This window comes from Hippocampus zosterae, chromosome 21, assembly GCF_025434085.1.
Source record: "Hippocampus zosterae strain Florida chromosome 21, ASM2543408v3, whole genome shotgun sequence".
NCBI lineage: Eukaryota > Metazoa > Chordata > Actinopteri > Syngnathiformes > Syngnathidae > Hippocampus > Hippocampus zosterae.
Window position 1 is genome coordinate 8,231,253 of NC_067471.1, and position 26,313 is coordinate 8,257,565.

The following is a 26,313-nucleotide window of genomic DNA, read 5'->3' on the forward strand; positions in this document are numbered from 1 at the left end:
CTGCGCTGCTGTTAATTCACAGGGAGGGAATGAAAGAACCGAGCTGCCATTGTTTTTGTCACTTCGGAGGGGGGGAAAAAATGATTGACAGGTGACAAAGAGAGGAGGAGGCTCCAGACTGGGAAGTTTTAAGATTCGACTGCGTCAGCGTTTAAAAAATGATGGACGCTTGTTTCAAGTGAAAAGGGGGAAACAATATTCCGAGGCACACGTCGATGTGTCGATCTTTTGTTTTTTGTTTGTCATTTGTTGCTGCTTTCAAACGTGGCACGAGCGTGATGATCTTCGTGTTGGAAGCACGCCATTCTGTCAGTCAAAGCTCAGGAAAGACGTGATGTTAAAGCTGCTCGATCGTTGCTTTTGTTTGCTGGACGAAAACAGGAAGTGCGGAAAATGTGCTGCTGAAACTTTCTTCCTTCATTCTGAATTTTTTTTTAAGTTTTGCTGTTGTTTGAATGAAACGAAGTATCGTTTATTATTATTATTATCGTTCATTTAGCTTATTTTTGTTTTTTGTTTTTTTGTTTTTTTTCGTCTCTCCTGTCAGGGGGCGGGGCTTGAGTTGAGCTCGGATCAGTCGTGCGCGTATCCGAGGAGCGACAATCAGACTGGCTGCCTCTACTTCTTCTCTCCTTCTTCTCCTCACACTCGACCCAAGAGATCATGTCCCGTTACGACCCACAGGTAAGGGCCCGTGTGCTCCGCCACTTTCCGTGACGCATGCAAAACCCGACCGCTGATTTATTTTCCACAAAGGATCAGCGATGCGCTCCGCTGCGCGTCTTTTTTTTTGTGCAATCCGTTCGGCCCGTTAGCCGCTCCCTCCTTTGTGCGCCCTCCGAACTTTTTTTCGGAGCTTACGCGTCACGTCACTCGCGGAGGCTTTCGAATCTCTTTTTTTTTTTGCAGCCGATTTATACAAAGTAAAAGTTTGCGATGGCGAGGTGTGCTTTTTGGGAGTTTTGAGAGTCACTTGTGGTTTTACAGCATGAATGCCACCCTGACAACTTTTGTTTTGTTGGTTTGTTTGTTTTTGTTGTTCCCCAACATGCATCCAAAGACCACCGGCGAGTGTAATAAGTCATCCGCATACTATATCTGGTTTCAAGGTGTCACCTTCTTTGAGATCTCTTCACACCCCCCCCCCCCCCCGAAGCAAAACCGTCCCCATACTTAGGCTGAACTTGAGTTGGCCTTCAAGTCTTTGATGGCAGCTTTGTCACACGCTAATATGTGTGAAATGTATGCACGGATGGAGTTGGGAGGAGGGGGGGGCTCGACTCGTCCTTTTGTCTCTTTTATGCTTTTTTTTTTTTTTAGGCCAAAGGCGCAACAGTGATTGGGAATGAAAGTAGCTGACGAGAGAGAGAGGAGCTGACAATGCAGTTGTTGTGATTTCGGCCAATATTAGCCATGTTGTAGTCAAGACCAACCCCCCCCCCCCCCCCCCTACTGAGACCAAAACATTATGACTGAGGAGCATGTAAGAGTCATGAAAAGATGCTTTTGATGGCAGATAATCGGCAGTGTAACAATTTTACACGGGCCAAACAAAACTATTTGAATGCTATTTTAGTAGTAGTAGTATATAGTAGTGTGTGTGTTTATGTATGTACCTAAATCATTGCGTCTACTTAGAAATGTTAAAAAATGTCATCCTTTCGGTCGTTTATGACTAATTTTGCTTTAAATTTCACGTGACAAACACTTTTGATCAGTCACAAAGTGCCTGAAATGTTTGAATACGAAAGCACCACCATTATATGGTAATCTTATCACAAAGAGACCCAGTGCTGCCACCTGCTGGTCATAGTTGTTTTCCCCGTCTATCTTAAAGATGACTTTTTTTTTCTCCACCCTTTCCCACAAAAAAAAAAAAAACGACACCAATTTCCATTACTGGAGCTCCTGTTAGCATTCCCGATGAAAAACGTTTCACGTCAACACCGCTCAGAGAAGCACAGAACTTATCTGGGCATTTGAAAATTGCTTTCTATGACATAACGTTTTGAATTTGATGCGTTTTTCAACCCGACCTAACATATTTGCCCATTTTGTCCGTCTCATCCCAAACGTTGCTGTGGATTCAGCTCAGCGATTTATCCGGGAGTCGGTGCAAAAACTGTCTCGATTGCCGTTTGGAATGGAGTCGTCAACTCTTTTGGAAAACGATTTCGACAGGAGCACACTGCACAATAGTGCATTTATCATACTGACAGCTGTTTCACTTGCAAACTCCCCAACCGCCGAAATAAATCCGGTTGATGGCGCTCTGGCGGTGCGTTGGTTATCTTTTGGAGCTTGTTGATACAACCGTTGTAATGGATCGCACCGGTTTGTGCAGGGGTACCTAATGAAGCGTCTTTACCTTCCACCGCAGGGTCCGCCTCGCCTGTCATGTCTTACGGTAAAATGTGGCGCAGCGCAGCATCAGCGGCGGCGATTTGTAATCGGGCCAAATAAAATGCGGAGGTAATTGCGCCGGGTGATAACAGGACTTTGGCCGCGTTAGCGTTTGAGCCGCGGGCAGGCAGGATGTCGGTAACGTTTTGCCGTGCATTTCCGGACCGTGTGTGCTTGAAGGCCTCTGATTCAAGCTACAGTATGTTAACAAAATCTGGACTGTGGATCGGGTGACCCCCCCCCCCCCCCCCATCCGCCTCATTAACGTCATCCTCAACATGCGTCCGCACGTGCGGCACGCACGTTTTGATAGCGGAGCCCCTTAATCCGGCAGCGTATCAAGTTCCAAAGAAGGAATCGGCCCTTTCTTCCCGCCAGCGAGCAGCGGCGGCTGCCAAGTGAAGTGGAATAGGATGGAAAATACATTTTTAATGTGCAATATGTTCTCCCCAAATCCACTTTCCAGTCGATGCATGCAGACGCGCTAGCCAAATATACATTGTACCCCCCCGCAGCAGGTGCCAGCATGATGAGCCCGGGTTCTTCTCATTATGAACCAGTCAAACGATGTCAGCTATGTTTTCCTCTCTTTGACCCTTTTTAACCTCTCGCCCGCCCGCTCTCGATGCCGAATGTTTCTCTGGAGAATTTTGAGGCGCTGTTATAAACGGAGGTGCTGTGCAATTAATCAAATTCAAATCGCAGGGTGCTTAGACTGCAGTTTTTGCGCTGTTCGTTGGTGGGGTTGTTGTTTTTGTTTAATGTGCTTAGAAGTGCGTTCCACATGTTTACATTATTAATGAAACAACTCGAAAGGATTAAGATGCAGATTTGTTTGCGTGCACAGGGCGATTTTGGACTACATTTTAAAAAAAATAATCAAATAAAAATAAATATAAAATGAACTATTACAGATTTTTTGTTGTGCTGATACCGAATCAGGTTCTTATAATTAGAATAATCATTTTTATTATTGCAATTGTAAAATACCCCCCCCCCTCCCGCCCCCGGTCTTGTGAATTGGATAGCATGTAATTGGAATGCTCTGCAACCAGAAGCACACGGTTTGGACCCACAGACGGATCGGGAATAGGAAAAAGAAATCTTCTCTGGGTAACAAGTCGAAAGTGCTCGCGCTGCCTAATTGCTCACGAAATCGCACGAGGGCCTGAAACGTTAGACGGTGTTTAGGTAGGCCGTTGGAAAATACACCCAAAGAGCTTTGCAGATGTTTGTGATGTGTAAATCGTGTTACTTGAGATTTTAAGCGAGATTTTGCTCTCTTTTTTTTCTTTTTTTTTTCTTTTTTTCATCACTGACGTTGGATAATTTTTCATTTTTTCTACAATTGGCCAATTCTACAAACGCCGAGTCATTTTGCCCCCCCCCCCCTCCGTCTTTTGTCCAGCCGAGCGGCGGCCTGTTGCAGCCGAGTTGGCGCAAAAACCGACGTTTTGATGGAACGTTTCCCATCCTGAAGAAACGGCTCACAAAATCAGCTGCAACTTTTTTTTTTTTTTTTTTTTTTTTTTTTTTTACAATTGAACCTTTGATATCAACCTTTCGGGTTGTTTTTTTTTTTTCCCCCTTCCTTGAAAGTGCGATCACGCCGAGCCCCTTCGCCGAATAAGCAGAGACATTTGTAATGCTTTTCTTAGTAGGTGCTGATTTTTTTTTTTTTTTTTTTTATCAAAGGCAGCAGCTCTTTGTTTCTCAAAAGGTGAACCACTTTCTTCATCACATGTCCGAGTGTTTTTGCGGATGATTGATTGAGTGGGAGCGAGGTCAATTCACCAAAGCGGCTTTTGTGATGTCATCCCACCCATGGTGCATGTTCGTATCCCCAAAGCAGCTTTTTTTGGGGAGAAAAGTGCACAATTTTCACAAGAGCATTTTGCCTTTGGGCTTTTTCTCATCTGATTAAACAAGCACAGGAAATGTCTCTGTTAGATCTGATTGGACTCGTGCTTTCCTTTTGTCCTCCCGGCGGGACCGCGGACGTGCACGGGGCCCCCGCTCTGTGGAAGCAACTTCGGCTCCCCCACCGTTCCTCACCTTCGCCGCCCTTTTGTGTTTTAAATTCACGTTCTTGACTGTACTCTCTCACTGCTGGCCGTATTACAAAAAGACAACTCGTGGGGGCCGGCCAATTGAGCGCATTCTGACTCGTCAAGATTAGATTATTAATACTTTTTTTGTCATAATCAGCACTAGAAAATCGGTTGGTTTCACCCAAATCAGCTATTTTGGAACAAAAGCACAGAAAAAAACTCTTTTCACGCAATTAGTAGTAGTAGTATATGGTAGCGTGTGTGTGTGTGTTTGTGTATACGTCGTGCCATGCATGTGTATCATACTTTTTTCATACATACTGTTTATCATACAAGTAACATCATACTTTTGACTTCAAAGTTGAATAATATCTCGTATTTTCCTTCTTTTGTGGCACTTTCGTAGTAGATTTAATGTGAGCGACCACAGGTTGGATTCGCAGACATCCGCCATGTTCACAAGTGCCCACGTTGTTTTGATACAAGGTGACCTCATCCAAGGCTGCCAGACACTGGCCACAGTTAGTCCCCCCCCCCTCTCCCTCTTTACCCCCCCAGCTTAATGATCAAACCAGAGTTGGCCCAGACGTTTCTGTGCCCATTCCCATGGACAAAAAAAAATTGCTGTGATGTTGATGGCATTCAAGGAGTTGAGAAAAACTTTATCGTCAACTCAGTCTGTATATCGATACTTCCATGAATTTCCCAGTCATGCCCCCCCCCTCCACACCCCCCTATTCAGCCTCCCAAAACCAAACACGCTTGGCCTATCAGTAGCCCGTCCACTCTTCTGTTTTAAAAGCCCGTATTTTAGCCTCGATGGGGAGTTAAAGGAGCGTGGAGGTAATAGGGTGAGGTAAATCTGTGTGTGTGTGTGTGTCTATGTGTGTGTGTGTGAAAAATACCTCGGAGTGTAAACACATGATCAGTGAGGTCATGTGTTTACACAGCGAGCAAGGTTAACCGCTCGGAGTTGCACAAAGACAAGAATGCTGGAGGGGTGAGGGACAGACAGGGCCAGTGTGCGGGTCGCTAATAGGCTTGCTGGATTTATGCTGGTGGTTTATACGGAGGTTAGATGTGTGTGTGTGTGTGTGTCTGTGTGTGTGTGTGTGTGTTGGCTCGGTGAGTGCGAACGACATGTTGGACGCCCGCCATACTTGACGTGTGAGGAGTTGACATCATACCCATAAAAACAATCACCTTGTCCTTAAATGGAGCCCACTTCCAAATCGGCGTGTGTACCTTGGAAGAACTTGCCCCCCCCCAAAAAAAAAAATGTCAAATGAGAGCATTTTCAGGGTTTGTTTGGCTTTGTTTCACCAACGTAGACAAATATGACGCTATCGCGATGGATTTCCACAACGGCCATCCGACTGCTAAATTGAGGATGCGGGTAATTCAGGTGAGCTCTTGCGGGTTTTGGTGGATGAATTTCACCCTCTATTGGCCCGTTCGTATTTTGTCCCCCCCCCCCCCCCCCGCGTTCTATTCTGGTGTCTGCCAAGGGCACCGGGGAGAGCAGAAATATGGCTTTGGAAAACCATTTTCATCAACACGGCGCTGCGCAAAAGGGCGAGGTTGGCACGCGAGATCTCTTTACCTCATCAGAGCCCCTGCCAGTGGTGATTGGAAGAAACACTCAGTCAGGTTTTATTGAATATAACCCCAGCCCGCGACCGCAGGGGGGGGCACACTGTAATAGAGCGGCTCGATCGCCGGCGCGAGGTGACGGCCAAATGGGCCTTATTAAACGACGGGCTGATTCATATGAGGTGGCCGGCCGGCTGGCTGTTGGGCTTGAACGCTCCAATTTTCAACAAACGAGATGCATCAAGTGCATTGTTGTTGTTTTGAAAAGAACAAAAGAGAAATTCTGCAATGACGAAAATCACAATTCGGACCTAGCGAGCCTTCCAACAGCTGAACGAGGTCAGGCCGCATTTAGCCGGAGACGTACCTCCTTGTACACAAATTGAGCGTGACGTCTCGACAGAAGAGCAGCAAGGATTAATTAGCCGGCGCCCGTTTAGACGAGTGGCTCCTTCTCCTCAGATTAAAGATGCCACATGTCACGCAAAAGGAGATTCAAAACAGATGAGTGTGTCAAAGTCGAGCCAAGATCGCAAGGACCTTCCTCCCAAATGGCTCCCGTCTCGAATGGTGTCGGCTCCAAAAAAAAAAAAAAAAAAATCCCACTATCGAGCTTTATTGGCTTGACTGAAAAATACCCGCAGATGAGCCAAAATGTGCAGGACTCTTGCATGCTGAACTTGATTTTCAGGAACCGTCCGTTTAGGGGCCCCGTGTATGTGTTTGAGACAGCCGCCATGTATTTGAGAGCAAAAGTCACCCGTCACACCCCCCCCCCCCCGAAGGCACTTTGGGATTTATTCCCCTTTAGCTGTGCGCTTTGTGAACCAAATCTCATTTCCAGTTGTGCCATCTGCAAAAAAAAAAAAAAATCCCACTATCCAGCTTTATTGGCTTGACTGAAAAATACCCGCAGATGAGCCAAAATGTGCAGGACTCTTGCATGCTGAACTTGATTTTCAGGAACCGGCAGTTTAGGGGCGCCGTGTATGTGTTTGAGACAGCCGCCATGTATTTGAGAGCAAAAGTCACCCCCCCCCCCCCCCCGAAGGCACTTTGGGATTTATTCCCCTTTAGCTCTGCTGCTTTGTGAACCAAATCTCATTTCCAGTTGTGCCATCCGCAAAAAAAAAAAAAAAAAAAAAAATCCCACTATCCAGCTTTATTGGCTTGACTGAAAAATACCCGCAGATGAGCCAAAATGTGCAGGACTCTTGCATGCGAACATGCCGACTGAACTTGATTTTCAGGAACCGGCCGTTTAGGGGCGCCGTGTATGTGTTTGAGACAGCCGCCATGTATTTGAGAGCAAAAGTCGTCACCCCCCCCCCCCCACCCACCCGCCCCAAAGGCACTTTGGGATTTATTCCCCTTTAGCTCTGCTGCTTTGTGAACCAAATCTCATTTCCAGTTGTGCCATCCGCAAAAAAAAAAAAAAAAAAACGCGCGGCGGGCAACCACCTCGGCGGGGCCGGCAGCCTCCAAAGAGCGCCGCTCAATTATTTACAATTTCATGGCTGTCTGAGATACGTGTTATTCCAATAAATTTCAAAATTAGTCGGCTTAAGTACCACACGTATATTAGCCTCGAACGCGGCATTTTATCCTCCATTTAATGGTAAATACCACATCATGCTAATGGAATTGAAAGATGATTGGGCATTCGGCGCTCCTAATAGACCGGGGGTCGAAAAGTAGCGCCACCGGCGTGTTAAGGGAAGAAATGGCCCCCGGTGAAGCCGCGTGACTGACGTGTTTCAATTTGCCGTCCCCGAGTTATCGAGACGGGCGTGAAAGAAACAAAAGACAGAGAAAAAGGGAGCTTTGTTATTTCGAATGGAATTCCCACCCCCTAAAAAGTGAACAGCGGGGCTGATGTGAGGGTCTGCACACCCTCGCACCGGCGCTCGCTTTGTCCGCTAACGTGTCCGGGGAACAATGAGCGGGGGCAAAAAAACGCACCTGCGGTATCGGGTGACATGCGAATACTCGTCAATTACAGAACCTTGCCGTCGCCTTGCTCAAAAGATGCTGTGGATGACACGCCTGGAATGTGTCCGCCACCCGAGTCACGTAGTTCGGTGCGGTTCCAATGTCATTCAAAGAACTCGGCGGCCCATTCAATTCATTTTGGGGGGGGGCGTGTGCTGTTTTCGCTAGATAGTGTCTATTGTGCTATGACGGGAATAGATGGGAATGGCATGCATCACGGGTCAGGGCACAAATGAGGGATGCGGCGGTGAAGTGTGGTGCCCATTTTTTAATTTTTTATTTTTAATCCCATTATTGTACGAGATACATATTTTTAGTGCAGATAAACCCCTCTCAAAGTGTGTGTGTGAGAGAGAGAGATAATGTCACAATGCTCACAAGCATAAATATTTTTCATCCTCTGCAAAATGACATACTGAAATATTACTGCCGTACTGAGAAGCTGAGACGAGCTGGGTCTCCTGTATATCCGCACGGGTGTCTTCTACTGCCCCCTAGGTGGCCGAGCCACTAAGCGGCGCAATGTGCGTTGGAGAGAATGAAACCGAACCCCCGTTTTGTCACTCTTCTTTAGTGACATCATTATTCTCCATCTTAACTCCAAACAGCGTCATGGGATCCACTCTCGGGCGCCCACTGTGAGTAATCGAGCCTTCTCGGTGCGGTCGTCTTGCTCGCCGCCGCCGCCGCTGCCACCGCCCCTTAATCCCCTGCTATCTCTCTCAAGGAATGCAGCCCCCTTATTTTGAAAAATACCTTGTCATGTAATACCCTTGAAAAGCAGCCTCGCAGCACAAAAAAAAAATGGTGGGGGGGGCGACATTCCACCGTGTGATTTAGTGACGCGTGTTCAAACGAGACGATAGAAATAAAGATTGATGACATTTTTGGAGGGATTTAAACAAATATGTTCTCCGCGCAAATGATTTTTTTCTTTGCGGGTTTGCATTTCGCTGTCATTTTTTCGCAATTGGCTTCCAGTGTGTGTGTGTGTGTGTGTGTGTGTGTGTGTGTGTGTGTGGCGCGTTGCGTCATGCTTCGGAGTCTCGTGTATGTTTCCATGTAAGGTACGATGGGAGGATGTTCTCTCTGTGTGGTTTGACTCTGCGAGATAAATCATCTGGCTGCCGCTGTCCCTCCCAACCCCCCCCCCCCCACCCTCCCAATGTGACTAAAATGCATCTGTTGCAGGAAACGCGTCACAAATGCCAGAATTTCAACTTTTCCAGCGTGTCTCCAAAGTACCCGCAGAGTCATTTTCACGCGAGTTCTCTTTTTTACCGTCCTTGCGGCTTCTGTTCATTCTCGGGATACTTTTTGGAGTTGCCTGGTTATGAGACCAAAACATAACACCCTCAAGAGTTTCATTTTTCGCCCCTAGCGGAGCTCGCTTGGCTTCCATTCGCTTTTCAATCTTTTTTTTTCAATCTTTTTTTTTTCCATTGGATTCGGCTTTATGTCGTCGTCAGCTGGACCGACTCCCATCGTCCGTTGGCAGTAGCGGCGCTCGGGTTTAAAAGCGACCATATATCAGTGCCTGCTTAGACCGCCATCCGTGGCCCCCGCTCACCAGTAGCAGATTAATGTCCCATTGAGGAGACGCAGATTCCTGGCGGCGTCTCATTTGTTCCGACGCAAGGCAGGTGTCCAAAACGACAATAAGCTTGAAAGTTGATGGGGGGGGGTTGATGGGGGTTTTATTGTTTTTTGGTTTTTTTTACTACTGCTGCTAATATTAGCAGTTTTGACTCCATTTTAATGGTGTATTGAGACGAGCCCCAACTTTAAAAAAACATATATATATATATATATATATATATATATAGCCCGGTAGTCCAGTGGTTAGCACGTGGGCTTCACAGTGCAGAGGTACCGGGTTCGATTCCAGCTCCGGCCTCCCTGTGTGGAGTTTGCATGTTCTCCCCGGGCCTGCGTGGGTTTTCTCCGGGTGCTCCGGTTTCCTCCCACATTCCAAAAACATGCCTGGCAGGCTGATTGGACGCTCTAAATTGTCCCTCGGTGTGAGTGTGAGTGCGAATGGTTGTTCGTCTCTGGGTGCCCTGCGATTGGCTGGCGACCGATTCAGGGTGTCCCCCGCCTACTGCCCGAAGACAGCTGGGATAGGCTCCAGTACCCCCCGCGACCCTAGTGAGGATCAAGCGGCTCGGAAGATGAATGAATGAATGTTTTGTTTTGTTTTTTTTACTACTGCTGCTAATATTAGCAGTTTTGACTCCATTTTAATGGTGTATTGAGACGAGCCCCAACTTTAAAAAAAAACAAATATATATTTAAACTAATATATATGTATATATATATGCATAGAGTCCCCCTCATCATGCCGATGACTTTGTGACATCACGAGACCAAGACGACGCCACAATTGATTAACAGTCCATACCTCACCATTGTGATGCTTCAAACACGATGTTCCCAGAGGGTGCTGGACACTGAGCTTCAAGTGTTCAAGTGCAACCCCCCCCCCCCCCCTGAAACCCAGCGAGCGGGGAAGACCCACAGGCAGGTAGACGGCAAAAATTCATACGATCAAGTTGTCTTGAAATATTATTCCCCGACCGGGGTGTTGATCTCAAAAACTTTTTTTTTCAACATGTCTGTTGATGTACAAGTTATTTGAAGTGGAAAGTAACTTTTTCTCACGCAAATTAATTGACCATGAAATTCATACGATGAGGTGTCGAAACCCCCCCCCCCCTCAGGATAATTCTGTGTTGCGCATGATGAGAATCAACAGAATGCCATGTTGGAACATGGAAAACATTTGATTTCTTCTCGCTTTTGTTGCATCACCGGCAGGCATCCCAGATAATTGGATCCACGCTTCTTTGTGAAGTGTCCGCAGTCATGTTTCGAACTTCGGTGGATGACTTTGGCCTTTTTGGGGGGGGGGGGTTAGAATGTTGCCTACCGGGAGTTTTCCCCGATGAAACGTCTGTGCGGTGAAATAATCGCGTGTGTGTGTGTGTGTGTCCAAGTGGCTCCAGCGTGGCCTTCAGTCACGCAAGCATTGAGTGGGAGCCAAAAGTCCAACAACTGTAACGTTGAGTGTGAGGGCGCCGCTATCGCACTATGCACACAGCAAGCGAGAAAACTTTTTTTTTTCTTTTTTTTTTCCTTTTTTTTTTTTTCTTTTTCCCAGTTTGGTTCCGGGAAAGGCAGCATTTTTTTTCCTTCCATATTTGGTCATATGGACCAGCAAGCAGCAGAGCGCTCGTCTTTTCGTGCATTACAAACCTGCTGAGGGATTTGGATGCCTTTTCGCGTTGCAGTTGAGCAGCATGCTTATAAAAAAGTCCAAAGTTGGCACTTTGAGATGATGTGAGCAATTGGAATCCAGCTTGTCATGCAAATGTCCCTCCTTTTGAGAAAGAAAAAAAAAATTTGAAACGTAAACACAAGGATAAAAAGTCGTTAGCTCTCTTTTTGGCTGCACTTTATTTTGGGGGATTGGATTAGCAGTTGACCTTTGGGATTTATCATCCTGGCCGCTTTCCCGTGGCGCTTTATTGTGAGACGAGCAGCAGCTGGGATTAATTTTTTTTTTTTTTTTTTTTTAAGGGCCAAATATTTGTATTTTAAATGTTCTGTTGGAGGGGGGGGTGTGGGGGGGTTGATGGACATGCTGTGTTGGCGCACTGTATGCACTGCAATTTGAGTGTGACTTTGCTCCTAGCGCGCCGTCGGAAAACCTATAAAGCGCCGGTCGAAGCCAGCGCAGGTGTTTTTTGAGCCGCCTTTTTCAGATGTTTCACAAGAGCAGGTCCTCACTCGCGCGGCCAAACGATCCGACTAAAGAGAAAATGACGGAACGAGCGGCGCGTGACAGCGCGCGCCGGTTGCAGCCAGTTGAGCGGAAAATCAAAACAAAAGATTGCAAAAACGGAGGCCTCCGAGATTCTTTTGGTATCAATCAACGTGCACTTTGCTTTCCAAACACAAGGCATTTGTCACGGGGGAAGCTAATGGCGCTACGAGCTGTGCTGCTAAAGTAGACACGAGAGGACCGTTTCGGTTTTAATTTTTTCAACTTTTTGGGCCGTTAGTCGCCCGCCAACGTTTTCCAGTTAATGCCAATAAAGTGTTGTCGGATGCACTTTCTAGTAATCTCGCTTCCACATGCGTACTGTACACTCATTTGTCGTCATAGTTACTGCCTAGGGCGGCCCGGTAGCCCAGTGATTAGCACGTCCGCTTCACAGTGCAGAGGTACCGGGTTCGATTCCAGATCCGGCCTCCCTGTGTGGAGTTTGCATGTTCTCCCCGGGCCTGCGTGGGTTTTCTCCGGGTGCTCCGGTTTCCTCCCACATTCCAAAAACATGCGTGGCAGGCTGATTGAACACTCGAAATTGTCCCGAGGTGTGAGTGTGAGTGTGAATGGTTGTTCGTTTCTGTGTGCCCTGCGATTGGCTGGCGACCGATTCAGGGTGTCCCCCGCCTACTGCCCGAAGACAGCTGGGATAGGCTCCAGCACCACCCGCAACCCTAGTGAGGATCAAGCGGCTTGGAAGATGAATGAATGAATGAGTTACTGCCTAATGTGTGAATGGCGACCCCTAGTGGACGGAATCATCTGCACCACACATGCACAAGCTGATTCCGGACTTTTTTTTTTTCCACAACCCATTATGAGTGTTTATTTTGAATGTTTATTTCTTTGCCTTGAGTATCGGTGACCGGTATCGGCAGCCTGCACGAGTACCCGATAATTTACAATAAGGCCATATATGCATTGACGCGCATTGCGAGACTAATAAAGGTTTTCGTATCGTATCACCGCAGCCTGTCGTCCGCAAAACGTGCAATGCATCCGAGGTATTCCGTTGAGCTTTTTTATTTTATTTATTTATTTATTTATTTTTTGCTTTCAAGTGTGCGTAGGAGTGTGTGTGTGTGTGTGTGTGATTGACTTTCACACTGCCAGGCCTTAAACAATATGAAACATAGTCTGGGAATGCAGAAGTCTCATTTTTCCTCCGCGGATGGAAACTTTACATCTCTCCGCCTTCTCATTTTCCCTCGTTGCCGTCGGATTCGTTGGGGTAGTTTCGGGTGATTTGGGTTTGTGCGCTCAGATCAGCAGTCAACCCCAAAGGACAGCCCCCGCCCCCCCAAGTCGGTGCATTTCTTTCCCGATCGGTCCCCCGTTTGATGTCACGTGACGCAGGAACACCGACGAGGGGTCGAAAAGGCGCTCTTTTTGGGACGCGTGGAAGTTTGCGAGCAGGAAGCAGATGGTATTGAGATCGAGCCGAGCCGTTGTTGCCTTTGGCCGCATTGTGCTCGATTTTCACGCCGTGGCGCTCGTGTATGCAGACGGGTGGAGAAAAGGGAATGTGTGTAATCCCTTGTGTGTGTAATATTATCCGGGCTATCATTACAAAAAAAAAATAATAATAATAATCATCATCCAAGTGCCCCTTCATATTTTATCTGCGTAATAGTGAGCAGTTAAAGGATAAACTTCGGTCGTCAGTGCCAAGACACACCGAAGGGGGGGAAAGAAATGTCCCTGACTGTATAATCCGGATTATTATTTTTGCTGTATTCTCATAGTATGAGTAAAACCGCGTTGCCCAGCCAAAGATTGTCATTATCAAAAAAAAAAAAAAAAAATCCTGCGTAATTTCCAAAAAAAATCTCAATTTTACTCGTCGCGCAGAATTGACTTGATATTTTCCCAACGTGCGTAAGCGAATCGCGTATCATAAACGTTGCCGCTAATATTTATCGTCAGATGACGCGCAGGCACCCTTAAGTGGAGTTTTTTTTTTTTGCTCTGCCGCCATCTTCCTCTGTTGTACTGTCAGGAGACGCCAGTGCGACGCCTGCAGAAAACATTTACACAACTCCAAACTGTCTCTGGAGCTTCTGCCAAAACAGCTGTTCATCTAAAGCGCCCGCAGGCGCGCATTAAGCCTATCGTCGTCTTTCTCGCCCCCCCCCCCCCTGCTCTTCCTCCCTCTCCGACCGCGGCAGCCTTATCTGCCGTATCATCGTCTCACGATAACGACCTGATGACAAAATACTCGGCATTACTGCAAAGCCCCCCCCCCCCGAGCGTGTGTGGCGTCTGCTCCCCTTTTGCTCGCGTTACTTATTGAACGCCGCGAGCGGGTCAGGGCGGCTGTCGTTACTTTCGTGCCACGTAACTGAGAGGAAAGCGAGTATTTTTTTATCGCCGTCGTGACTTTCGGAATATTTTTATTATATTTTATTTTGTGAAGTCAACCTTTGGTAAACGTGTCACCCGTCGGGAGAATAGAGAGGCACGGCGGATCGATCCGGATTTGAGGTCACGGGGTCGGCCCAACCTGAAAATGAAAATCCGTCTCGGACTTTGCGCTTGGGGTCGCTCGCTCGACTGGATGGACCGCCATCTTCCTTTGCTTCCTCATTCTGCTTCTGCTATATTAGCTTTGGTAAAAGTGCGGGTGGTCCCTGTGGTGCTAAACACCATTTTACACACAGACATCTTGCAGAGGCCCTTTTTATGCAAGCCAGCGGCTTCCCCCCTTGGGCCCTTTTGCTTTTGCACTTTCCATTTAAACGCCGGAGATTCTTAGGCGATTGCATTTATTCGGTAAACGTATTAAATGTGTCATTAGTTAACCGTTGCAGCCCAAATACTGATTTGAAATTCTCCTCAAGTCCCCGCTATACGATTCATTTGTGTTGGCTCTGTTGATGGACCTTATCTTTTAGTCATTAAATTGGGAACCATATTTCATTTCGAGACATTCCGGGGTGGAAACTAATGTAGTGCGTCTCCCTTGGCGCCCCCCCCCCCCCCTCCACACCCCCCGCGTATATGGAGACGTGTGTGATTAGACTGGTGCTGTTTGGAGGCCTTGTCACTTGTACTTAGTGTTCTCGGTCTCTTTCTAATTACGGTTGCAGGCGTCGCCAGCGCTAATTGGCCCTTGCCCACAGTCACAGACGACGCTATCTTCACATCCAAATATGGAGAGTGAATTACTGCACTGTTGTGAAATCCATCACACACCCCCCCCCCCTCTAGTTTCGGTCTTGCGTCATAGTGAGGAAACCAGTCTGTGCTTTACTGTACTTAGTAGCGAGGAGCTGCAGTGAAAAGATAAGCATGCATCCCTGTGCTCATCATGAGGAAAATGACCGGGAGGGCTGCGCCGCTGTGGGAGTGGCCACCGGCGACTTTAATGGCGGGAAAATCAAAAGCGGCTCCGTTCACTCCCTTCAGTCGCGGGACGCTGGGCGTGCACCAAAGTGTCGACATGGCGGAAGGAAGCGCGACTGCGACACCTAAGACATAAATGTGCTGAGCTTGGGATACGAGTTTCGAGTCTGCAGGAAAAAAAACCTGATTCGCCGTCTCTGTATGGCAACCCATCTTTAGGCCAAAATGCGATGCGCGGGGAAAAAGCAGACAGAAGAAGAAGCCGAAAGCAACACCGGAAGTGTGGCTCGAGAGCCCAGTCATGTCCGCGGAGAGTTTTTTTTTTTTTTTTTTTCTGGGTAAACAACACAGGAAGTCTTCACTGTGCCGATAGAGAGGGGAGGGGAAGGAGGTCAGTGAGGGATAGAAGGAGGGACAAGAAACCAGAAGGGGAGGGGGGCAGGAATTTTTGTCGTCGGCTGCACTGTTGGAGGAGACCAGCTGATGATATGCCAGCGGTGTAAAGGAAAAGTCTTCCGTCGGCTCGTTTACTGAAGGTAGCGTCTGATCCTTTTTTGTTCCGCATCGCCGTGTTGTACCTAAAACGGGGAGCCTCTTGCGGAAACAAGAGGGCCCCCCCCCCCCCCCGCCGTTCTTCCCAATGCCCCCTCGGTCTTTTCCTCAAGTGCTTAATGAGTCCGTTTCATTCCGCTCGGCCGCTCGCTTCCACTGCACGGCGGCTGAGCAGAGATCATAGACGCGGATGACGCTCGGCCTGGTGACTCCTGGGTGGTCCCCCCCACCCCGCCCAATCCTTGTGGGTGTTTTTTTTTTCAGGAAGAATGCTTTTAACATCCTGCGCTGACTTGTCCTTCCGCTTTTTCTGCGCGGTGTCATCCATTCTTCTCGTTCTCGAACGCTGATGTCGAGTGGAACCTTGGGGGGGGGGGGGTCACCTAAAAATTCCCACTTCGGGATTATTGTCAAGAAATATATCCAAACTTTATATTGTTGCACGTCTGGTTACGATCATGTGAAGTATGTAAAGTTACTGAAAACGGTGACTTTAGATGGGGGGAGGGGGGGCTTTGGAGAGTCAACTCTTGACACTTTTTTTTGGTCACTTCCCAGGGTACAATCATGGATGAAATGGACTTTGAGCGGCGCCGGGAGCTGAGGAGGCAAAAGCGGGAGGAGATGCGCCTGGAGGCTGAACGGTAAGACAACCCCCCCCACCCCCCCACGAGTGGCCTTTGCTGGATCAGAGCCAGCTCGCAGGGCGCTGTCACGTCGGATCTTCCCACTTAGCGAGGAATTCCTCGGGCCGTGTTGCGGAGCGAAGCTGCTCCTCGGAGCAACCTCGTCTGATGCTGATGCCAATTTGGAAGAGAACGGCGCCAGTGTTGTTGTAAAAGCTCAAGGCCTCCTTGAGGTCTTTTTAAAAGCATCGTTTGGCAAACATCATGCCCCCCCCAAACACCCCTCCCCACACACACACACACACAGTCTAGGTTGTAGAAGAAAAAGTTTGATAAGCAATCAGATAAGCATTGCGATGACCTCAATCATGCCCTGGCGCTCTCCTTCCAGTTTTCTCCCCCAGATACGAAGGCCCTCTGAACTCTTTGATTCAGTAGACAAAAATTAAACCGCCCCCCCCAAGCCCAATTCCATCAAGCGATTGAGCGGTAACATCCCAAGCGGGCATAAAAGATTGTAACAATGAGACTATAATTGTGCGAATGATGAGCTAAGGCCATCTGTACCCCCCCCCCAAAAAAAAAAAACAACAAAAGTTCCTCATCAGTTGCGCCGCTTTCAGCCAATCAGGAAGAGTTTAATAAGGATGCGGATCGATACCAGCCAAGGTCTTTTGGTTGCGTGACAAAAGTGGGTCAAATCATGACCTTTTCAAGAGGTCAAGTCCTTGTAATGCGACGCGCGTCGCAATCGCGTGTATTTTTATTTTTTTTTTGTCTTGTACACGCTCATATTTGCGGGAATGATTGACAAGTGAGGTTAAGAATGTTTTCAAGGGGCAGAATTGGATGCTTTGGAATCGTAGTAAACATCAAATTTCGACTTGGCGGGAACACGCGCGGGTAATAACGCCGCTGGCAGGTGACGCGGGGCTCCTGTTATTGATGAAAAGGGGGGGCGGGGGGGGAGATTACATCTCCACACTGCTTCCATTATTTGCCAAGATTGCAAACCATATTTACACGACCCCCCCCCCCCCCACCCCCTGCTTGGACTCATTGTTGCGTTGGAACGCTCCGGATTCAGCATTAGTTTGAGTGCGGCCATTGCTAACGGCGCATTGACAAGCGGCAAGTTTTTATTTTTTGGGGGGGTCGGGGGGGTGGAAAAGTGGTGTTAGTGAGTAATGGAGCTGCACCACTTGGATTTTTTTTAAATATGGTCTCTTTCGAGACCATAAATCTGAAATCTAAAGTGGCATGCCAGATTAATAAAAAAAAAAGGCCTTGTCTTCACTTTCCTTTTTTGGAAGTTTCTGGAAGCTTTTCCTTTCCCTCGTTGGTCTCCATCCCACAGTGCTGTCCCGCCCCCTTTTTATTTATTTCTTGGGGTGGGGGGGGGATGTTCCACTCCTCCATCTCTCGCTCTTCACTGGCAACGTCCTCATCCTCCTCATCTCCTTTTTCCCAGCCAGCTTTGGCCCCTCCCCTTTGCGAATCAGCTCCACGCCCCCCCCCCTTTAGTGATCTCATGCTTCCATTTTCATCTCTTCCTTTTTCTTTCTCTGGCCACTTCTCATCCTCTTCCTCTTTCACTGCCGCCCTTCCCACCTGTGCCATTCAGGAAGGGGCTGAGGAATCAACGCCCATCCTTGGCGAATGACCCTGACCCCAAATGGGGGAGCGCTCTTCCAAATATGGTCTGCATTGCATCTGACAGGAAGTGAAAATGAACCAATTGGAATTCGTCGCCCATTGTCCTTCTGCTGAGTGCGCAAACGAGCAGTGATGAAACGAAACCTCCCCCCGATTGGAGATAATGAGTTCACCAAGAGCATTTAGGGGAATTTCTATCCCAGCGGTGGGGAGGGCGAGCCGGTCGGCAACGTGCTTGCGGTTCTTTGGGCCGGCGCGAGGATAAGGAAATAGTCCAGCCAGCGTGGGAATGGGTCAGCATTTCTGACAGCCCAATGCCCCGCCTCCCTTCCCCTCGTCGGCCCTCCCTTCTGCTCCGCGTTACGTTTTCACTTTTTTCCCTCTCTTACCAAGTAGGGGTGAAAAAAAGTCTTTTCTCCCGGGCTCCCCCATAACCCCCCCCCCCCCCCCCGCCTCCCTCCTAATGGGTTTTGCTCGCATAACTCCGATGCTATGCCGCAAGGAAAATATTTAGACATACTTGTGCCTTAGAGGCGCTCTCATGCTCGACGCCGGCCGTGGGTAACTTTCGATGGCGCGAAAGGAGAGGAAGACACAATATGAGAAGAAAATTCATTTTTATTTATTTTGGCCACAGATATGAATTTGGCCTGAACAGTGTTGTTGGGCTTCCACGCACGACGCTATGCAGGAAAGGGCGTCGCCAGTGATCAACTCGGCCCGATTATCGCCTTTTCCGTCATTATCATGCTCACCTCTCACCTTCCTCATTTTTCATTTCTCCCCCTTGTCTCCCCCCCTCCTCTTCTCTCCCTCTTGTCTCCCCCTCTTCCCCCTTCCAAGAGGCTCTGTGGGCAGAATGCTGGTGGAGTTTGGGGCCTAAGTAAAGGAAAAAGAGGGGGGGGATATTAAAGCGGGGCTTTGCTTGTGTGTGCACGCGCGGCGTGATTGACAGGAATGCTAATTCAGCTTTTCGAAGTTTGTTCTCTCCTCTCCTGCCGAGGAATCTTGAACCCCGGGATTGTCGCCGCCTGCCGCCCAGGACGCTTTTTATTCCATTTTTAGCCGTTGCCTCCTTCTCGTTCTCATGACATTTGCTGCCGTTTTCTGGGACAGCGGAGTCCTGCGGGAGTTTAGGCAGTCATGTCGCCACAATGTGTGTGTGTGTGTGTGTGTGTGTGTGTGTGTGGACAACATGTACAAGTGGCATTTTAATTATGTTGTTTGTACTTTGAGAAGTTGAAGTGGCTTTCCAGAGTGCTTGTGTGCCCCAGTACACAAAGCACAGTTGGAAGGGTTGCTTTTTTTTTTTCCTCTCTTTTCTTTTAATGCTTTTTACTCCTCAAAATTACTAAAGCACCCTTAAAGTATCCCTTGGTGTCTGTTGTTCTCTCACTCGCGCACATCTTGTCCAAATTAGATGCCGAGCGTGCTTGCTTCTAGCTGTTTTTGGCCCTCCCAGTGGAAGTTTTGCTGGTAAACGGACACATAAAAGAGGGTCGAATATTTTCACTGTTCCGCCAAACCACTTGCTAGCGTGATGCTAACATACAAAGTGAAATGCCATAGACGTGCGAACTCAAGCTAGCAGTGATGTTTGAATACTTACAAAAACTTAAAACTTAAACTGCCGGGTAAAAAGTTGCTGGTTTATTGAGCGGGCTGTAGTTTTGACTCGAGAGTTTAGGATTTTTAGACACAGGCAGCAACACGTGTTAAAAAAAAACAAACATCCGAGGTTAGTTGGGGACACTCTTTGCCTCTTTTTACGATTCATGACATTGCACTCACTGCTGACCAACATGTGGCATGACGTGGTAGGAAACCGAAGGCGCATAACTCCAAATTGTGACTTGTTTGAAGACTTGGGGGGGTGGAGGGAAAAAAAAATGTCTCGCGTGCAATGAACCGCAACATCAGTCACGACGATATGACCCAAAACGATTTCCTTGTAGGTCAATCATTGCCCGGCTGATGTCACAATCCCACAGGTCCCGCTTGGGTGTTAACTGACTCATCCGCTGTGTTTTGACAACATTCCTCTCGATGAGAGGGGTGGGGGGGCGGGGGGGGGAGCAGGGCAAGCTGTTGTTGACGAGCTGCAAAACCTCACATCAACCCAAAAGCGGCTTTGGTGCGGCTCACCACACATGTTGCAATTAACATGTAAACGGCACGCTCGGCTGCCCGGGCTCAAAGGCGCGCTCGTGTGATGTGAGGTAGCCGTGTGCTCTCGGAGGAGGGGGGCGAAAGGTCAGGCGGGCCGAGATCAAGCGCGCCGAGCCACTTCCTGGTACCTTCCGTCAAGTACAACCTGTGAACATCCTTTCTCCGAATCAGTCTACCAAAAAAAAAAAAAAAAAAACGCAGTCCTTTTGCAGGTTGGTTGATTCTTCTCTTCTTCTGCCAGGTTGTCAAGGAACGACGATGACGAGGAGGAGGCGGCCCGCGAGCGGAGGCGCCGGGCCCGCCAGGAGAGGCTGAGGGCCCGGGAGATGGAAGACTCCAGCCCCCAGACCGACAGTCTGGTCGTGACCAACTGCCACAGGTGAAAAAAGAATCAATAAAGACAGGAAACAGTTAGCAGTCGAGATCAGATGGCATTGCAGATTTTTTATATAATAAAAATTTCTATGTATAAAAAAACTAATTCTAAAGCTAATAACAATTAAAACACTAAGAGGCATTTTCCACATAATCAAAACTCACACAATTTAAAAAACAAAAGTCAAAATGAAGCAAAAACTATGAGCAAAAAAATCCCAAATTTTATGACAGTTGATGACGAGTCGTGTTTTATTAGAAGTTGCCACCGGGCACCGGGAAGAAGTATATATGTATAAAAAACTAATTCTAAAGCTAATAACAATTAAAACACTAAGAGGCATTTTCCACATAAAACTCACAAAATTTAAAAAACAAAAGTCAAAATGAAGCAAAAACTATGAGCAAAAAAATCCCAAATTTCATGACAGTTGATGACGAGTCGTGTTTTATTAGAAGTTGCCACCGGGCACCGGGAAGAAGTATATATGTATAAAAAAAACTAATTCTAAAGCTAATAACAATTAAAACACTAAGAGGCATTTTCCACATAATCAAAACTCACAAAATTTAAAAAACAAAAGTCAAAATGAAGCAAAAACTATGAGCAAAAAAATCCCAAATTTTATGACAGTTGATGACAAGTCGTATTTTATTAGAAGTTGCCACCGGGAAGGTCACTTGAGTGGTTCATGCAGCAGAACGGTCGACAAGAGCGGCCGATGCGAGCAAGCGAGAGCCTCGCCCTGACCAGCTGTTGCGGTCTTTTTCTCCAAAGATACGGTTTCTCGCTCTATTCATCCTTTCCCTTCTTCAATCCAACCTTTCAACTCTGATTTATTTTCGGCCTGACCCGCCGTTTTTATTTTCATGCATTTCTGTGGCGACGATCCGTCAATGCAGCCAAATTGTCAGCGTTTGGCTGGAGAGGGCAGGTCCGCACCACAGAAATGTCTCCTCCTGGCTCACCGGCCCTTGATTTCTTTAACAGCACTTATCGTCATATCAACCCGTAGACAAGTATGGGTGGGTTTTTGTTTTTTGTTTTTTAAGATCGCTATTTCTTTTTAAAAGCTGTTATTTGATGAGCGCGCATGGCAATTTTTCACATCTCAACCGAGAGCCGACACGTGACGAGGCAAGTGTACACTTACTGCTCTTAGGGTGCGTGAGGTGTGCTCGACGAGGCACTCCACGCACGTAAAGACATCTTGCACGACGATCGATCGGCAGATTCTTCTCCCTGAGCTCCGTGGTGTAATCTCAAAACTAACCACCGGGGAGCAGCATGGTGCCACGGGCCATCCGGGCAGCTGGTAAACAGAAAGGAATAGTTGAAGAACCAAACATAAAAAAGCCATCTTGTCCGCAACCAAAAAATTAAAACACGTATTTAAAAAAAAAAAAATTAAAAAACATGAAAATATTCCGCCAAACAATGATTTTGTGTAATGAAGGTCTGTTAGCCTAATGCTACGTACAATGTGAAACACCAAAGAAGGTCTAATGGAAATTAGCACGGATCTTCCAGTAATTATAATTACAAATTAGAGCAACACAGCAACGTATATTCTGTCTGATCCATAATTGTGTTTGTTTTTAATTCTCACTATATCAATCAATAACGCATCCATATATGTAAAAAAGGCTACTGACCTAGCATATTGATTGACAGCCTGATAACGCTTTGTCATTTTGCCTCAAATCTTTATACCGCCTTTTGTCTCCCGATAGCGTGCCAGAAAGCATCTCGGTGAGCAGCTCTTTCGGAGGCGGCGGCGAGGACGAGGACCAAGCGCTGCTGGAGCGCATGGCCCGGCGCGAAGAGCGCAGGCAGCGTCGCCTGAAGGAGGCGCTGGAGCAGCAGAGTCAGCCGAACGAGACGGAGGGCCGCGACGGCGACGGCGGCGAGAGGAGCAAAACGACGCAGGAGGACGAGGAGGAGGAGCAAAGGTCCTCCTTCTCCTGGCGTCGGGAGAAGACGTACAGCTCGTGGAGAGAGGAGAAGGAGCCTGAGGCGGCCGGAGAAGAAGAAGAAGAGGAGGAGGCGGCTCCCGAGGTGGAGAAAGTGATGGAGGCGGAGCCGAGGAGATTTTACTCCAGGGAAGAGGTGAGTTGTCCGTCTTTCGACTTCAATAACTGTAACCGTTTCATGATGTTTTGCGAGATGGCTGTTTTTGAAGTGCTCAATAAATACAGTTGAGTTGAGACTTTATTACCCGTTTACCGTCTCTCCCGATACCCGCAGCTAACCTACCGCGTGCTTGTTTGTGTGCGTGTCGTTGTAGTTTGACGAGAGAGGTCCGAGCAGGGAGGAGCAGAGGAAGCAGAACGGAGGCCTTCATGAGGAGGAGGAGGAGCAGGCAGTGGTGGAGGAGGAGGAGGAGGCCACTCCAACACAGTACAGGAAATCTGAGAGGACGCCCAGGTAGGCACAGCCGGTTTCGCCCTCATCACTTTTTTTTTTAATTCACATGAAATACCCGAATTTAAGTTCCACATTAAACTTAAACCCGGGTTGAAATATTTCCCATTGCGTTTGCACAGCAGCCGAGGCGGCGCGCGTTCCCCCGAGGAGTTGGCCGACCAGGGGCCGGATGACGACGACGACGAGGTCGTCCGCCTGGAGGCCGAACGCAAGCTGGAGGAGCTGAAGCGCCGCCGCGAAGACGCCGAGAGCGAGGAGTTTGAGCGCATGCGGCAGAAGCAGCAGGAGTCCGAGGCCCAGCTGGAGGAGCTGAAGAGGAAGAGGGAGGAGAGGAGGAGGGTGGTGGAGGAACAGGAGAGCCAGAGGAAGCAGGAGGAGGCTGAGAGGAAAGCCAGAGACGAGGTAGCTCATCTTCGATCCACTCGGCTTTGGTCTTGACGCTCACATTGGTTACCGTAGCGATGGGAGAGCGCCGGCCTGATTCGGAGAAGTGTTTTTTGTTTTCCTGACATGCTCTGCACTTCATTATATTTCTAGATATGTTTGCCATCAATTAACATTTCTTTGTGCGGTGCCGTTCATTTCCACCGTCGGCCTCCCACTCACACAGCTCCGCATTCTCCTCGTTAAGCCCGACCCGCCCGCCTTTTTCGGTCTTGGCCGCGTACTGTAACGTAGTGGCTCTTTTCTCCCTCCCGCCAAGCCCCTTATCCTCTTCGTCTTGTGTCATGTTAATGAGGCCTTTTGATTTGTAATTAAAAGAGGGCCCGGGGATAGAGGGAGACTAATTAAGCAAGACGAGGCAGCTCGGAGTCGGGCGACTCGCCACCAAGCGCCGGCCTTCCTCAGCGCGAGTACAAATGGGCCATACGCTAATAGCTTGAAAGGGCAGTTCGTAGTCGGCACGTTAATTGTGTTTATCGCGACGTTGCAGAACCAGCTTCCATATGCTTTGAACACATTAAAAATGGTGGCCGTGAAGTCAACTCGACACACTTTTTTACAATAAGCAGCAGTGGAGCAAATATTGGAACAATTCAACAACAACAACAAAAGACGGCAAGCTGTTCAAGAAAGGCCAATACGGTCAATAACAGCAGGGGCCCCGAAATTGAACCCTGTGGAACACCATACGACAAACACTGCACTGTACGTAAGACGTTTCCCTTGTGTGTGTTCTTTAGGAGGAGAAGAGGAAGATGAAGGAGGAGATTGAGAGGAGGAGGGCGGAGGCGGCCGAAAAGAGGCAAAAGGTGGAGGAACCGGTGGAGGGCGACGAAAAACCCTTCAAGTGCGTCAGTCCTCGCGGCTCCTCCCTCAAGGTCAGTTGCTTTCCCGCCTGTGTCAGTGTTTGGAATGGTTTCTGTATCGTTCATCAATAATAAGATAAAGTTTGTGAGACTAGCATCTGAAGTATTGCGTGAGAATTGGATCCAGTTTTTAGTTTTAGCTCGTATGTCGGGAGAGGTTGAGTTTTGGAGTGAGTTTGAAGTTCAATGCAAATTTCCGTTAGCCCGTCTCTGGTGTTTAACATTAAATATTAGCAGTAAGCTAGCCAACTACACGAGAGAAAATGACACGATTTGGTGGGAAGTTTTTTTTTTTTTAGGATAGTGACACATTACCGACATCACAAGTATGTGATTGGGTGTTTCCATCGGAACCCGGCAAATTGATGCGTTTATTTTATTTTTTTATCGCTTCTGCGTGTCCGCTATTTCAAACCAAAACGAATATGTATGGTTATCTGTCGTCACCTCCCGAGTGGAGTAAACAGAGTCCCGGGGAGGTTTTGTCCCCATTATCAGCTTTTACGCGACGGAGCCCCCCTGCCTGACGGTCTGCGTGTGCGGCGATAACGCGCAGCCGTGCGCCGCGGCCACACGGGGAGCCGCCCGGCTCCGAGGATGCAGGAAAGCGATTAGGGTTAACGGGATTACTGTAAATGGCGTTCACATAGCCGCGGCTGTTCAAAATGGGTCGGGGGGTGGGGGGGTGGGGAATTTCCTGTCCGGGAGTATTTTGGGAACTCCCACAATTCGTTCAGCGGCCATTGAAAGCCCTGCAGGTCAGCAGAGTGCATTTAGAAAGGACCATGTGTGTTTCAAGTTCATGCGCTAGATACGTAATGCTAATTTCACTTGGCAGCGTGCAAACGGCGTGTGACCGATTGTTGACGCCTTCCCCGTAAAATATTCTGGAATTGGAATTTTTGAGTGGCGCGGTGTGCTCCGATTGCGCGAGCCGTCACCGGAATTGCTCATTAGTCAACGTTTTGCCTTTCAGATTGGAGAGCGTGCCGAGTTTCTCAACAAGTCGGCCCAGAGAAGGTAAAACCAATCGAGACGTGAGCTTTTATCCGCGCTCCTATTTGGCCAGAGAGGAATGTAAAATGTCCGCCGGCAAAGGCAGACGATTTTAAAGTCAAGTCATTGTTGTCCCGCTGTCCGCCACTGCTAACAGCGCAGTAAAGATGTCCCCTTGCCCTGTGGTGTCCAAGATCGACAACCGACTGGAGCAGTACACCTCGGCCGCTCAGGTCAGCCCATACTTGCTCATGCAAGTAACGCAAAGTTGTTTTGATTATTTTATTTTAATCGCAATTCAATTTTGCGTTCATTTGATTATGCGCGCCGGTCCCAGAATTGAATCCCATCCGAGTGTTGACGTGGCCATGTTCCCTGCCCCCAGACATCTCCCACCTGTCCTCCATCCCACCCTGCGACTCCCTCATTGCCATTCCCTTTTCGCTGCCGCTCAGCAGATTTTGCAGTTGATTTGAAGGCGGGAATGTGTCGCGGCTCCCGGCGGGGCCCCCCAAAATTAATCTCCGCCGACTTTGTCGCTTTCGCAGCGAGAGAACAAGGAGTCGCGATCCCCTCGCTCGGGCGCCGTGGATCTCCCGGCGGTGACGGACAGCATACGCAACATCAAGAGCATGTGGGAGAAAGGCAACGTGTTCAGCTCGCCAGGAAGCAGCGGCAGCGCCTTTAAGGTAACGCGGCTGGAAAGGGGTGGGGTGGGGGGGTGCGGCGCCTTTTCAGCGCCGCGTGCTCACCTTTTTGCCCTCTGCCCAAACAGGAAGCAGCTGTAATAAAAACGGGCGTGGCGGGCCGCATCAACGAATGGATGAATAAAACCCCCGAGAGCGGCAAGGCGTCGGGAGGAAGGCCATCGGTAGGTCGTCGCCATGGCAGCGCCTGTCCGTAACTCTAAATTGGAAGCCTGGTGGCATTTTTTTTTTTTTTCTTCATAACACAGCAGCTCAGTATGTCAGCCCGGAGGTGCTGTAAA

General features: G+C 48.4%; 1 protein-coding gene and 1 long non-coding RNA gene across 4 annotated transcripts in view; one reads left to right on the top strand and one right to left on the bottom strand.

The window, feature by feature from the left end:
* The first annotated feature begins 529 nt into the window (after positions 1-529).
* cald1a (caldesmon 1a) overlaps positions 530-26,313 on the top strand; it is a 28,724-nt gene continuing 2,940 nt past the window's right edge. For 2 of the 3 annotated variants that reach the window (XR_007960472.1, XM_052055280.1), the window contains exons 1-11: positions 530-684; positions 16,324-16,409; positions 20,458-20,595; positions 22,326-22,701; positions 22,880-23,019; positions 23,142-23,421; positions 24,204-24,341; positions 25,306-25,349; positions 25,483-25,558; positions 25,874-26,014; positions 26,101-26,196. Coding sequence is in view for 2 of the 3 variants with exons in the window: in XM_052055280.1 (XP_051911240.1) it covers positions 664-684; positions 16,324-16,409; positions 20,458-20,595; positions 22,326-22,701; positions 22,880-23,019; positions 23,142-23,421; positions 24,204-24,341; positions 25,306-25,349; positions 25,483-25,558; positions 25,874-26,014; positions 26,101-26,196 (1,536 nt within the window). In the remaining variant the exon portion in view is untranslated. Of the gene's footprint in view, positions 685-15,581; positions 15,750-16,323; positions 16,410-20,457; positions 20,596-22,325; positions 22,702-22,879; positions 23,020-23,141; positions 23,422-24,203; positions 24,342-25,305; positions 25,350-25,482; positions 25,559-25,873; positions 26,015-26,100; positions 26,197-26,313 lie in introns of those variants that run through there. The other variant, XM_052055281.1, reaches the window with a different exon arrangement.
* LOC127593706 (uncharacterized) lies at positions 9,735-10,745 on the bottom strand. The gene is made up of 2 exons (XR_007960475.1): positions 10,308-10,745; positions 9,735-9,821 (listed from the first exon to the last, which is right to left on the bottom strand). It is a non-coding gene; the product is annotated as an uncharacterized LOC127593706 (long non-coding RNA).